Raw genomic sequence first — 13,714 nt, 5'->3', positions numbered from 1 at the left:
TTTATTGGTCTCAAAAAATTAGAATGTAGTTTCAAGTTTCTAGTCATTTTATGGCATGAAAAATATAATAATGGATTAATTGCAATTAATTAAAATATAATTTATCATTTATTGCTCACATGACGATGACGTGAATGATGAAAAATATCATATGATTATATCATAATGTTATATCAACATATCATATCATCATCTATTATGACATATCAGCATATTACGTCAATATGATCACATGATATAAAATGATAAAATATTTTAATTAAATCAACCATTAATGATAATGGCTTATTTGGTTAAAAATAAAAATATAAGAGTTTTTTTATTCAAAATAAAAATATATTGACTTAATTGAATATAATAAAAGAACAAAGACTTTTCTAGATATTATTTCATAAAATTTTTATACACTTTTTTAAAAGCACAAAATTTCTATACGTAATTTTTCACCTTTCACATTTTGTTATTATTATATGATTATCATAAAGATTATAAAAAATTTGTTTTAGTATATTTTATTTTAAAATTTATTAAAATGTTTCCTATAAAATTGATGTTTCATGGTTGTTAATGTCAAAAAATAAAAAAAATTCACAAAAAATAAATTTGAAATTTAAAAAGGTAAAATTGCCCAGCAGACAATTTTAGAACATTGTAAAAAAGATGAACAAAGAAAACGAGTTGGAGGAAATATAATTCTATTGAGCTTTGAATATATCTCGTCTTATAAAATCCAAAATTTTTCTTTCAAAATTTATTATCAAATCTTTAAATTATAATTACAAGTTCTAATTATTAAGATGTGTAATTCATGAGAGCTTTTATGGGCAAACTCCATTTACCTCACTTCTGATTTTAACTTTTCTCATATGGCATTCTGTTTTCTCTTTTCAATTACCACCTTATAAATATCATTTTTTTAATTAACACTTTATGAATAATTTTTTTTTGAAATTGGAAAAAAAAGGATTCGAATCTTATTTTTAAGCAGAGAAATCATATACCAACTAATAAAACAAATATTCATGTGTAACTTTGTGAATAACATTTGTTCCTATAAACAATACCTTGTTAATTTTGCATAATAAATTACTAGAATACTTGATGTTTCAGTTAGCATATATGTTTATATTGAAGAGTATTTTTGTAATTTTATTGGGCAAAAATTAACTACCTAATCTTTTGTGGGAACATAAATTATTCGCATGATACTACTGATTGAGAAAAAAAGTCATAAAATGTCAAATGAAAAAAATTGTAACTATAAAAGGTGTAAATAAAATTTACCCGTCTTTTATTTAAAAATTTTAAATTCAAATTATGAAGTGCCTCATGGGACATCTTTTACTTAAATCTTTAAGTAAACATTTTGGTTTGTGATTTTTATTTAAATTCTTATTTGTTTTTTTTATTTAATTATTTAATTGAATCATGAACTTTCACATGGAGCTCAAGATTTGCATAAAGAGAAAAAAACTTAAAAGGTCAACGACTTGGCAAATTATTGTTCAATTCTATTGTTGTAGTACATAAAAGCCAAGCCCCGTCACTCCTTGGAAAACACAAGCCAATTTCCTTCTCACTGGCTACTGTCCCAAAAGAAAAAGGCTGCTTATTAATTTCAACAGAAATATTCATGGCTGCTCTTAATCTTAAGCTTGTTTTTGGTCTAGCAGTGTTGTGCATGTTGGTGGTTGATCCAATGGCCACCGCCGTACTAACTTGTGATGACGTGACAAGCCAACTGTTTCCATGCTTAACTTACCTGACGTTGCGTGGAAAAAATGTGCCTCCGCCACCGCAAGGATGCTGCAATGGGGTTCGGAGACTGAACCAACAGGCTCAGAGAAAAGCTGATCGCCAAAAGGCTTGCAACTGCATAAAAGGCCTGGCTGGGACCTATACCGGTCTGAATCTGGACTTGGTTGAAGGCCTTCCTAGAAGGTGCAATGTCAACATTCCTTACAAGATCAGCCCCTCCACGGACTGCAAAAAGTATATATACATCCGTTTCGCCTTCATCTCCTTGCTGAATGCTGACTGTCTTTAACATCATCATTCTTTCTTTTTAAATAATCATTATAATGTTTTTAATTCCATCATATTTCAATACTTCAAATTGCATTTAAAAAAAAATATCAAAACAATATGCAATTATAAATTATTAATTTTATTTTAACTTGATGCATTTTAAAAAATTACCTTCGGTTTAGAAATTTTGAGAATTTTCAAAATTCTTCATCTGAACACACACTTTAGTTTTGTCTTGATATATATATATATATATATATATATATAAATTTATGCATAATTGTTAAAGGGATTTTCTATTTTCTAATTAAAATGTTTCTCTCTTTACAGGGTGAACTAAGATGAATGAAGCCGGGATAGCAGCTGGCTGCATAGAATAAGGACTTGGAGTTCCAAAATAAAATAATGGGTTCAATTTATCGGGGCTATATAAATATATATATATATATATATATTTGTTTGTCTGCTGTTCTTTCTACGTATATCTTATGAACGAACCCAATGCTGGTTATAATCAAAGTTGATCCTATATATACGATAGTGCTTCTCATGGCAGCTGACTTAATTCTTTTTTTACATTAAAATTTTTGCATAATTAATTTTTCAAAGCAAGCAAATTGGTATCCAAACTACTCAATAGTAGATTTGTTAAATAAATTTACTCATTTAGTTTTAGTTTTAATAAGGTAAACAATTTAAAGTTAAAAGGTTAATATAAAAAAATTGATATCAACAAGAAAGGATGGTTTGCTTTGTAACATGAATTACTAAAAATTTAAAGAAAAACATATTTTAATTAAGTTAGTTGTATTTTCCATTTTTGCTTGCATCAAAATTAGCAAGTTTTTAATATACAGACTGGAGCTCAAATGGGCGGGCGTAGAAATAATTTTTCTTATTAGTATTGGGTTTCAGCAAGCTCATATATTGTTAATATCATGCTCAATCCCGAACTGGTACGTGAACAAGTCATTGCCACATGGCACCAACTCACACACTTTAACATGGGTTTCTTTAATAGAACGTTTGATTAAAAGAAAACAAAATTGTTATCAACCTCGACTCTGTAATATCATTTCATGTTTCTTACTTTAATTGCAAGGGACTCTATTCACATATGCAGCGCCGGTTGAGACAAAGGAAAAACTGTACATTTGTCAAAGGGACAGGCACTAGCTGTGACGAAGCCAATGGGGTTCACTCACCAAATCTATATTATTATTAAAAGTTGTTCAGAAGAATTGAAAGACAGTTGAGAATAATGGATGTTGACATATGTCCTAATTAAGATTGATGAGGAGTTTCGGCTTGATTCTGAATTTTTATCTTTGGGCTTTCCTTTACTTTCAGCTAATCAGATCCAGGAGCATTGCGCGGGCCTTTCTCTAGTGTTCTTAAAAGCTCTCATCTTGAGCCAGAAGCCCGAACACAAAAGAAGGGAAGCTCAACAAAAACCAATGACGCTAACCTAATTACTTCTAATTCGACTGCATAAAGTAGTCAGAAAATAATTACACTGCTCCGAAAAGACAAGTGAGAGAGACCTAACATACAATGACCAGCATATCAATCAAAGCAGGAGCTGCAGAAATCATTAAATCAGCAATCCACATATATGCAACTCTTTGCTCAAAAGTCAAGATTTCATTAAAAGCAGCCTTATTTCTTCATTGAACCCCTTGAAGACCCCAGCCCACGTACCCACAGCAGCTGCAAAAGACAACCACAAAATGCCCACAACCTTCTCAGGCCTGGCAGAGATCCACATCACAAGATTGTAACATGCCTCAAAAAATCGGATTGTGTTCACGCGGCTTCACCTCAAGATCTCAATTGAAGAGAGGCAAATCACCATCAAGGACATCGCCCCCACCACACACAGGCAAAAAGATTGGGATGGACCCTTCAACTCTTATCCATAAGCAGACCCCCGACCGCACGATGCCATCCTCGACTCCCCTTGTTCATCCGATCACAAAACGACCTAAGATAACACAAGCCAGCAATCATCACAACCCAAGCACCCGCCATCCACACGGTACTTTCAGCGGATAGGCAAGAAACTTTCATAGCAGCGATGGAGTCCAGATTTTATACCTAGAAAGTAAAAAGTTAAAAATAATATTTATAAATTAAATAATTATATTAAAAATTGAATATGTAACAATAATATAAAACAACTTAGATAAAAAAATTCATATAAAAATTATATAAATAAAATTTAAAAATTATTTAAAAGAATCAATCTTGATAATTTAATTAAAAGAATTAACTAGTATAATTATAAATAATTTAATAATGATAATAATCTTAATTTTTAGATAAATTTAATAATAAATAAAAATTAATAAATATAATAACAAAAATATCAATAAAAAGTAATTAAGAAGCAATGGAGAAGTAATTTTCTAAAATTTATTACAAAAATTAAATATAACATTAATAAATAGTTCAACAAAGAAGCAATTTTTGAATAAAAAACTTAATTGTTCACAAAAATCTTTTAAAAAAAACAAAACTAATTTGGAGGAAAAACAATCAAGCAATCCCTAAATAAATAAGTAATAACCAACCTTAGATGCCTAATCAAATTGCTTTCAACAACAAAGAGTTAAGAGGATAAATCGTAAATCAAAGTCATCAAGTAAAAATTATTAAATAAAAAAAATATTTAAAATTTAAAATATTAAAATTAAAATAAGTAAATAAATAAATTTTATCAATTATCTTGATATAAAAATTGAATTACTGATTAAAAGTTTTCTATACAAAGAACACTGATAAGCAAAAAAGTATAAAAAAATAATTATTTTTACAGTATTTGATAAAAAGAAAGGAGAGTAAGTGGTGATTGTGAGGTTTTGGAGTAGTAGGGTTTGAAAATAATTCTATGGCATTTTTTTTTTGAAAAATGCAATTGGTTTTGTTTTAGTTCTATTAAAATTAGTTGTTGACTAATTATTATACCATATTTTACTAAACAAAATATTATTGTAGGAGTAAAATTATAAAATTTCAAAAAAATAAAAATATGTTAGAAAATTTTTAAAATTTTTGTAAGAGCAAAATTATAAAATTTCTAAAAAGTAAACATAAGTCATAAAAATTTAAAAATTATTAAAAGAGTGAAATTATAAAATTTTTTAAAAAAGAGATAATTTTAAAAAAATTTAAAAATTATTGAGAAGGCGGGGGACAAGGCCCCCACTAGCCCCCCTCCCCTCCACCTCTGTGCCATTGCCACCTCCCCACCATCCTTCCAATACCTCTCCGACGACCACGTTCCACCTCTTTCATCAACAAACCGAAAGATCCCCTATTTAAACATCCCAAGCCAAAAAAAAACATCCCTCCTTGCTCTTACACTCAATGCTCCTACGCTCAACTTGCTTCTCCCACAAGATCTAATTGTTAGATTTTCTCAAAACAAAATTATAGACATACGTTATTTATATTTATTTAATGTTTTATAAAATAAGCTTATTTGGTCTTGATAAAGTAGATTTATGTATGTAACAGTGACACATGAATTAGTAGATTTATGTATACAATAGTAATATATGAATATAATAAATGTGGATTTAATGAGTAGGCCTATAAGAAACTCCATTTTTCATGAAGGCTGTGACTAGGGATTCACTATAAAAAGTAAATGCTAAGTCCCTTCTCCTGTCAAGCAAAACATAAAAAACTAATCCATTAGATAATTACAAAGAAAAAAGAGAGGAAGATTATAGTGCATTAAAGACCAACAATCAATCTGGTCAATACACTAATAAAAAATGTGATTTTACCGACGAAAAAATTTATCAGTAAAAGTGTGCATTATGTCGGTAACATCAATTATCGATGAAATTATTGACGAAAAAATCTGTCGTTACTCAATCAAAAATATCATCATCAATAATAATTTTTCATTAGTATTTTAAAAATCTATCAAAAATATCGCCAACTAAAGTTTTTGTTGGTATTTTCGTCAGTAAAAATTTGATCCGTTTGTCAAAAAAATTGTAGGTAATGTGAAAAATCCATTGGTAAAGTTATCGACCGAAAATTTTATTGTTGGCAAATTCATTGAAATATTACAGGCTAATATCTCGATCAAAAAATTCAACGATAATTTACCGTCAAAATTAGCAACTAAAATTTTTGACTTGTTCCGTCAGTAATGTATATTATTCTATCAATAATAAAGTAAATTTCATCTATAAAAAAATAAAATACATCTGTATTGAAAGAATTTCGTCGACAGTAATTAATTATATATATTTTAATATTTTTTTGTTTCTTACATTGAATCACAATATTAATATATTTAAAATAATAATTTTATTTGAAAAATACTCCAAATGTATTATATAAAAAAAACACCCCAAAAATTTTGAAAATTAAAAAAGAAATGTTCAAAGTCTATAAAAAATGTTAATATAAAAAATCTATAGCACACTGAAAAGGAATTACAATTGTTCATTGGCGAAATCATGAAGAAGAGGAGATTGCTGTTGTGACTTTAGGTGAGACTGCTGTGATGATGAAGACCTGACAGCTGGATTTAGGAGCCTCTTAAGGATAATCTCCATGATGGACTTAATATCGGACACGTTAGTCTTCCAACTCTTTCACATTAGCCTTCATTTCTTGATAGCCCGTAGGTTAAGGTGATGAAACTCGTGCAGCAGCAGCAGAAGGCATCGGACCACAAGTAGATTCAGATGTTGCAATTGTAGCAAATAATGTAGCAGGTCGCATCCTGGTGTTCGAGTGGTTTGTGACCCTCCAATTGCCTCAGACCATGTTACTAGATTGAACTCTTTAATTTGTAATAATTAATTTTAAAAATTAATAAGAATTTATTCTCAAAACAAACACAAAAGAAGTACAAGAAAAATATAATTTTCCAGTAAAATTTCATTCAATAAAATAGATCCTTATTTTATTCGTAATTCAATATCATTACAAATGAAGGAAACAATCAACCTTCATTTTATGAAAGACATGGCAAAAAGCCATACAAGCTGAAAATTAATTTAACATATTTCAAAGCTAAGAAAAACATGAAATTGTTAATTATCTAAAATCTTTACTTATGTACTGACATGGTATATTCTATTGATCAAAGTCTAATATCATCATCATGAATTTAAAGATATGTATATATATTGAAAGGCTGTATCAAAATTACATTACTTGAAATACTTGCAAAAGTCGACCCAGGAGGTAGCACATATGTAACATTACCATTTTTCCTTGATGGATTTAACAATTAAAACTTAATAATCAGTAATTTGAAAGCATTAAAGGTGCTCACCCACAAGCAAATCATGAAAATGAAAGAAAGAAACCGAGTATTAAATGGAGCCAACCAATTGCTAACCAATACCTCCTGGTACTACGCACGACCTTATCAGTGCATGCCATATGTGGCCAATTCCCAATTTTGGCTCTGAAAAGGTGGTTGCGTCCGTTTCGATGATCGGACCACTTCTGCAGCTAATATAAATCAGCTCTACCGATGGTCTCTACTCTTCCCTCTTTTTATTTTCTTTTCCAATCTTGATGGCTACAAAAAAAAAAAAAACCAAACAACAAAAGTCAAGTTCAAAAAATTAAGGACAAAAGAAATTATTGCAATTTTCTTCATAAATATGTAATAAGTTTTCATTTCTCATACCTTGGACACATATTATAGTTGTTTCCTGTTACAACCGTTGCAATTGGCTTAGAAACTTCAGATTTCTCCATTGCACAATCAAAATTTTTAAGGAATAGAGGCCAAAATTAGAACCTTGAGGTCAAAACAAGCAGCATCTCCCGGAAGTTGGTCAAAATTCCTCCAAGGCACCTGCAGAAGATCTTTAATAAATTTCTGTGGGACCAACTCTAGGCGTTCTGCAAAGAAACAATCAAAAGACCAAATTGATAGTGTCATTTAATCTTCTTACATTTATACAAAATAATATATATTTTTTTACAAGCGAGTTGTATTTTGTCGACACTGATGGTGTCATGATAAGTCTTTAATTAAATTGGCAGAAGACTTGTGGCATAGAGCGCATGATGTGGGAATTTAAATGTACATTTGCAAAAAGATACACTGTGCATCAAGCATAGACGGCAAGCAGAATCAGTAAAGGGTCGTAACAATATCAACCAGAAAAAGATAAAAGGATCCTACAAGAAGTGCAGCGCTAAAGCCTAGAAAATTTAGATCTTTCAACAATATGCCGTATACGCCGAAACCTAAGAGGACCCCCTAAAAAATATCAGGAGCACGGGCCTGAGACAAAGCATCCCATCCAGTGGGAAATGAACAGAAGACTAAGTAGACCAAAGAGTTCGAAACAGAGCATAAAACGTCCTTTATAGATGATCAAATCTCAAATCATAACGCAAACCAAATAAAAAGGGAAGAGGCACCTTCGGCTCATTTCAATGGGCCTGGAAATCACTGATCATCTTTGAACTGTCATAGCTCCCAAGGAATCGACATGGAGCACTTCCACCAGCAACAAAAGGAAACCGCAAGACAACCCGCTTCCAAAGCAAATCAGGAGTACAAAACAAAAACAGAGAACTCCCTTCCAGTGGAAGGTCAAGCAGGAGAACGAGCAAACCAAAGAAATCGTGAACCAGAACTTAACACATCTTTCATCCATTGATCAATTCACAAACCTTTGAACATACCAACAAACGAGAACCAGCACTTTGCTTTTCAACCATCTTGGAAAGCTCTGGTCATCGTTGATGTGTCATGGCTCCCTCAAAAAAAGTTCACGAACCTTGAGAGAGTCGACTCACACAGCTCCTTTGAAAGCCAGCATCCAGAATCGAAACCTCCACAAAATCATGACGCACCATCCAAAGGATTGATTGTAAGAAGCTGCTAGAGAATTATCAACCATCAAACCTCATATAGCTAGTTTGACAATAAAGGAAACACTCACCAACATGTTACACACTTGGGGGCAATTAACTTGCCACAATGCAAGCAGGGAGATCTCATGGTAAGAAGTTTGTTCGTTCTCTAAGAGGGAACACCTTTCATTGGTTACACTAATCTTAAGCTTGGGACAATTGACAAATGAGATTAATTGGAACGTGAATTTCTCAATTGCTCCTATAGTATTTGTCACACAATTAGCATATACGATTGAACTCAGGTTCATGCCAATGAAAAAGAGACAAACCTATGATTGATCAAATCCCTAAGTGGGAAAAATTTGAATCTCAATCACATAAATCGATTGTTTGAGTCATATGTCCTTGATGTATGCATCCAAGGGATGAATTAGGGTTTAGGCGACATTCTTGAAGGCATTTAGGTTATGATTTTTAAAGAATTAACTACTCAGGCACACAAAGGCTATGGTTTAGCCCCTAAACCATTTTCTGCAACTTGCGGACCCGAAGGACAGACAGCACAACGATGACAAAATTTTCGAAGCCACAAGAAAAAGCCTGGATCCTCGCCTCACAATCAATTGCTACGACAACCCTACCCCTCCTACTTTTCTGCCTACCACACAGTCACTCACTGGGTTCAAAAACACTCTCTGACAAAACATAGCTCCCTTGCGGCCCTTTACCCGTCCTCACAGGTTTTTGTTGATATTGACAGGTTGTAATGATATTGACACGTTGCAAAAGACGATTGGCGATGTCAAATATAAGCATATTTAGAAGGAGGTGAATCACTTTGCGGATGCACTCGAAAATATGGGAGTTGATCATCTGAATATGTGCAGTGTGCGTTGATACCTTCAATGATGTAAAGATGAGGATTGTTTTAACTCAATAAGTGTTTATGCTTGATGGTAAAAATTATCTTAGAGTGTTACGGTTTGTCTAGGGAGTGTGCTTCAACTCATGATAGTTCTTTTTGTTATGCGTTATGTAACCAGTTTTATTGTATTTATTATTTTTATGATTATTTAGGCATTGTTTCTAGTTAATTATATTTTTCTCTTTCCAGTGCATCATTTTGGACCGTGAAGCTTGGTAAGTTACTTTTTATTAATGAAATTGATTTGTTCGAGAAAAAAAACTACCTATTTTACTTGTTAATTAGACTCAAAATTTTATGTACTTATTTATTGAATTTAATATTTTGTTATCATTAAAAATAAAAATCTTTTAACGTAATGATTTTTTATTAAAAGTAATTTTTATTTTTAATATTTAAAGGTTTTAGTCTAAAAAATTAATGAAAAATTTATCTTTAAACTCCATAAGGTCTTTATTTTGAAAATAATTTAATATAATTTTATCCAAAAGTGAGATTTGATATAACTAACCAAATATGTAAAACATATTAGAAGATAAAAGGAGAGTGCCAACTTTAAATTTCTCAAAATCTAAATCATCTTAGCCTGTAATGACTTGAATGTTTAGGTGAATTAAACTCGAAATAATCCAATATGTGTTCTAACTTGAAGTTGAATTAATCTAAATGAAAATAATTTCAAACTCTAGTGATCCGATAACCAAAGCAACTCAAACCCAAAAAAGACCCAACTCGAACATCATAAAATGTGACAAGATTCGTAACCGTAAATGACTCAGATCTGAAACTGACTTGACCTGTCCCATTGTCACCGATAGATTTCCCTCTTATAGTTGGCACTCCTATAATCAGTTTACAAAAATATTTTTTAATAAAAACGATTATTTGTCAATTATTTATCCCACTTAAAATGACCCATTTATGAATAATTGACCCACCTAAGAGTTGGAAGATCCCAATCTTAAAATTGTCCAATGAAATGTTGTCATGTCAAGAGAGATTAAAAATTGGGATGGTTCTGTTGAGAACAAATGACATAATATTTTGTATTAGACATTCTGAAGTCTTTATCAAATAATTAAACCTAATTAATTGTCATCAACCAAAAAAATGATTTTTGAAGATCTATTCGTTTAAAATTAATTAGGTTTCCTTTGTTTGAAAAGTTTAAGATTTTAAGATAATGGATTTATGGTTTGCCTTGAGCATGTAATTACATGTAGACATACGCTGAAATATGAGGATTATTGATTTATGGCTCACAATTTGTCCCGACTGTCTTAAAACTCTCACGCTTAAAACTAAACGACAAATTTGTTTGTTCGTAACGCTTAGGAACTTATTAAAATCTCCATGTTCAATTCTCTTCACTTGTAGCTGTGCAAATGTATCCGTAAATAATATTACTTTACGGAAAACAAAAAAAAAAAAGAAAAAAAAGGTAAATGAAGAGTATATAGCTAGAAGAACAAATCCGTGATATATATATATCAAGCAGAAATAACAGATAGAGTTGCATAAAGCAACCTTTTGCTCTCAAACTAAGGACAACTCCTACACAGGGTGCTATCCGGATGGATGCTATACATCCATTTATTCGCTAACTATCATATTCTCCTTCCCTTCAGATGAAAACTTTCCTCGGCGAACTTCAGTTGACGCTGCAATGCAACAAAAAAATAATCATTTAATTAAGAAACAATTGGTAACTTAAAACTGTTATGGTATAACAACCTTTTGGGCCATTTTCTTTCGCTGTAATTAATTAATTTTCGTGAAATTTTTTTCAAAATGGTTTGGTAATAAAACGGACCTGTTGCAGTCAGTGCTGGGGCTGATCTTGTACGGGATGCTCACGCCGCACTTGCCTGGGAGTGAACCTGCGGCTCCATAGTTGATGCCAGCAATTGAGCTAGCAGCACTTTTGATGCAGGTGCAAGCCGTTTTGCGATCTTGTGAGGTTTGGGCGGCGCTGTTAAGAGCATTTACCCCACTGCAGCAAGATGGAGGCACAGCACCAGCTCCGTTGCTTCTCAAGTAAGCAATGCATGGTGCCAGCCTGCTTGAGACCTGACCACATGTTATGGCCCCCTGAGCCAGGGGTGCACCCACCACCAAGCACAAAACCACGACGCATGCAAGCTTCAGGGACATAGTGGTAGCCATGGGGATTACTGAGGAGGAAATAAGAATTTCACAGAGAACTTAAGCAAGAGTGTTTTCAAGTAGTTGATTATAAGGAAGCTGATGCTTGGCGTGCTAAGGTCTTCAGGGTTTGAGGGTTTTTATAGGAAAAGTTGAACGAGGCAATATAATGAGAAATACGTCGACAAGTACTACAGCGTTAGGCGTTGGTGGTTGGCTCAATTCAATGCTAGGGTTCTTCCTTTCATTTTCATGTTTGTCGTTGTGGTTGAGTATCTTTAATGCTTTGAAAAAGTTGTATCTACCATTTTTATCTGATGCCAACCTTTTTCGCCAAGAATGTTATACCGCCTTGATTCATCACTTCAAATATTAGCGATTCCACTTCACAGTCTCCAGATATATGTAGAATTCGTAGCTTCCCAATAATCAAATTAAGATGCTATCCAATAGCTGGCCGTGGTATATCTTACGGTAGTATTATTATATAACTAAAGAGGTGATAAACCGAGATGGATCGGATTGCAGTTTGAACTATCCCTTATTACAACCGCGTCTGCTCCTGCTTATGTTTTTCTTTTACAGTGTCTCGGTCTTAAATATTTTCCCCTCATGGTTATTTGTCCATGGGCTGATGTTCTTTTCAGATGCTAGTGTGTTCTGGGCAGCTTTGTATTATGTGGTGATTTTAATCAGGTAAATGCTTTGATCAGTTTTCTATCTGTTTTCAGATACTAATAAAATCTAAAAATATATATATTTATATATACCTTAAGTTAAGAGAAAATGATGAAAAATGATCATTCTCGTAAGCTCATTTCAAAAATAAATTAACTGTTTTTATTTAATTTTTACTATAACTTGATAAAAAAAGTCTTTAAAATACTTTCAGACAAATTAAATATTTCTCTCTCACATTATCTAGAAAACTATCCATCCAACACTCTTTTCTCTCTCCACTCTATCATGCTCTTTAAACCATTCAAAACAATGTTTTTGATTTGCTTATCTTCCCTTTCAAAAATCTTAATAATAAAATCAATTTAAATAAAAGAAAGGAAAATAATAGTTCAAGATTTTTCAATTAATCTTGAAATAAACAAAAGGTTTCAATTTTTTCAAATTCGGTGTAAAATTGAAACAAAGAGAAAGTGGAAAAAAAGAAAGAAGAAGAAAGTGAAAAATAACTATAGAGAAGAAAACGGTTTTTACGTTTTGATTGCAGAAGAAAGGAAAGGAATGGTTCAAGATTTTCCATCCATCTTCAAATAAATAAAAAGTTTCAATTTTTTCTAATTCGATGCAAAAATGAAATAAAGAGAAAGTGAAAAGAAAAAAAAAAAGAAGGTGAAAAAGAATTGTAAGGAAGAAAATGCTTTTTGTGTTTTGGTTATTTCCATCCATATTTTTGATTTGGTAAAATTTCATAAAAAATTCAAAAAAAGTTCTTATCAAGTGATTTTGTCGGTAATCACAAAACTTTGTATCACTTTTTAATGATTTCGTAATGAAAAAGTTCATTAGTTTTGCTGTAAATATGTTTTTTACTTTTTGTGAAAGTTTTAGGAGATAATTATAATATTTTTCAATATAACATATAACGATTTTTTCTTTTAACAAGGCATATAATAATTTTTTCTTTTAACAAAACATGTAACAATAATTTTTTTGAATATGATATATAATAATTTTTGTTTCAATATAATATGTAATAATTTTTTTTCAACATGACATGTAATAATTTTTTTCAATATAGCA

At 31.3% G+C, this 13,714-nt stretch overlaps 2 protein-coding genes and 1 long non-coding RNA gene across 3 annotated transcripts; 1 reads left to right on the top strand and 2 right to left on the bottom strand.

The window, feature by feature from the left end:
* The first annotated feature begins 1,633 nt into the window (after positions 1-1,633).
* Positions 1,634-2,412, top strand: LOC110422103 (non-specific lipid-transfer protein 1-like). The gene is made up of 2 exons (XM_021435883.1): positions 1,634-1,992; positions 2,359-2,412. Exons 1-2 carry the CDS (start codon positions 1,634-1,636, stop codon positions 2,366-2,368), a joined length of 369 nt encoding a protein of 122 aa, XP_021291558.1. The 3' UTR covers positions 2,369-2,412.
* Positions 2,413-7,448: 5,036 nt separating this feature from the next.
* On the bottom strand, positions 7,449-7,892 carry LOC110422343 (uncharacterized). Its single transcript, XR_002445712.1, has 3 exons — positions 7,814-7,892; positions 7,700-7,724; positions 7,449-7,588 (listed from the first exon to the last, which is right to left on the bottom strand). It is a non-coding gene; the product is annotated as an uncharacterized LOC110422343 (long non-coding RNA).
* A 3,380-nt stretch (positions 7,893-11,272) lies between these two features.
* LOC110421481 (non-specific lipid-transfer protein-like) lies at positions 11,273-12,083 on the bottom strand. Its single transcript, XM_021435078.2, has 2 exons — positions 11,625-12,083; positions 11,273-11,472 (listed from the first exon to the last, which is right to left on the bottom strand). The coding sequence occupies exons 1-2, from the start codon at positions 11,975-11,977 to the stop codon at positions 11,463-11,465; spliced, it is 363 nt and encodes a 120-aa protein (XP_021290753.1). The 5' UTR covers positions 11,978-12,083; the 3' UTR covers positions 11,273-11,462.
* Positions 12,084-13,714: the final 1,631 nt, after the last annotated feature.

The sequence above is a fragment of the Theobroma umbraticum genome, unplaced genomic scaffold (genome assembly GCF_002168275.2).
Source record: "Theobroma umbraticum cultivar Fairchild unplaced genomic scaffold, ASM216827v3 scaffold_130.0, whole genome shotgun sequence".
NCBI classification, from domain to species: Eukaryota; Viridiplantae; Streptophyta; class Magnoliopsida; order Malvales; family Malvaceae; genus Theobroma; species Theobroma umbraticum.
This window is presented reverse-complemented; position numbering and strand designations above follow the sequence as displayed.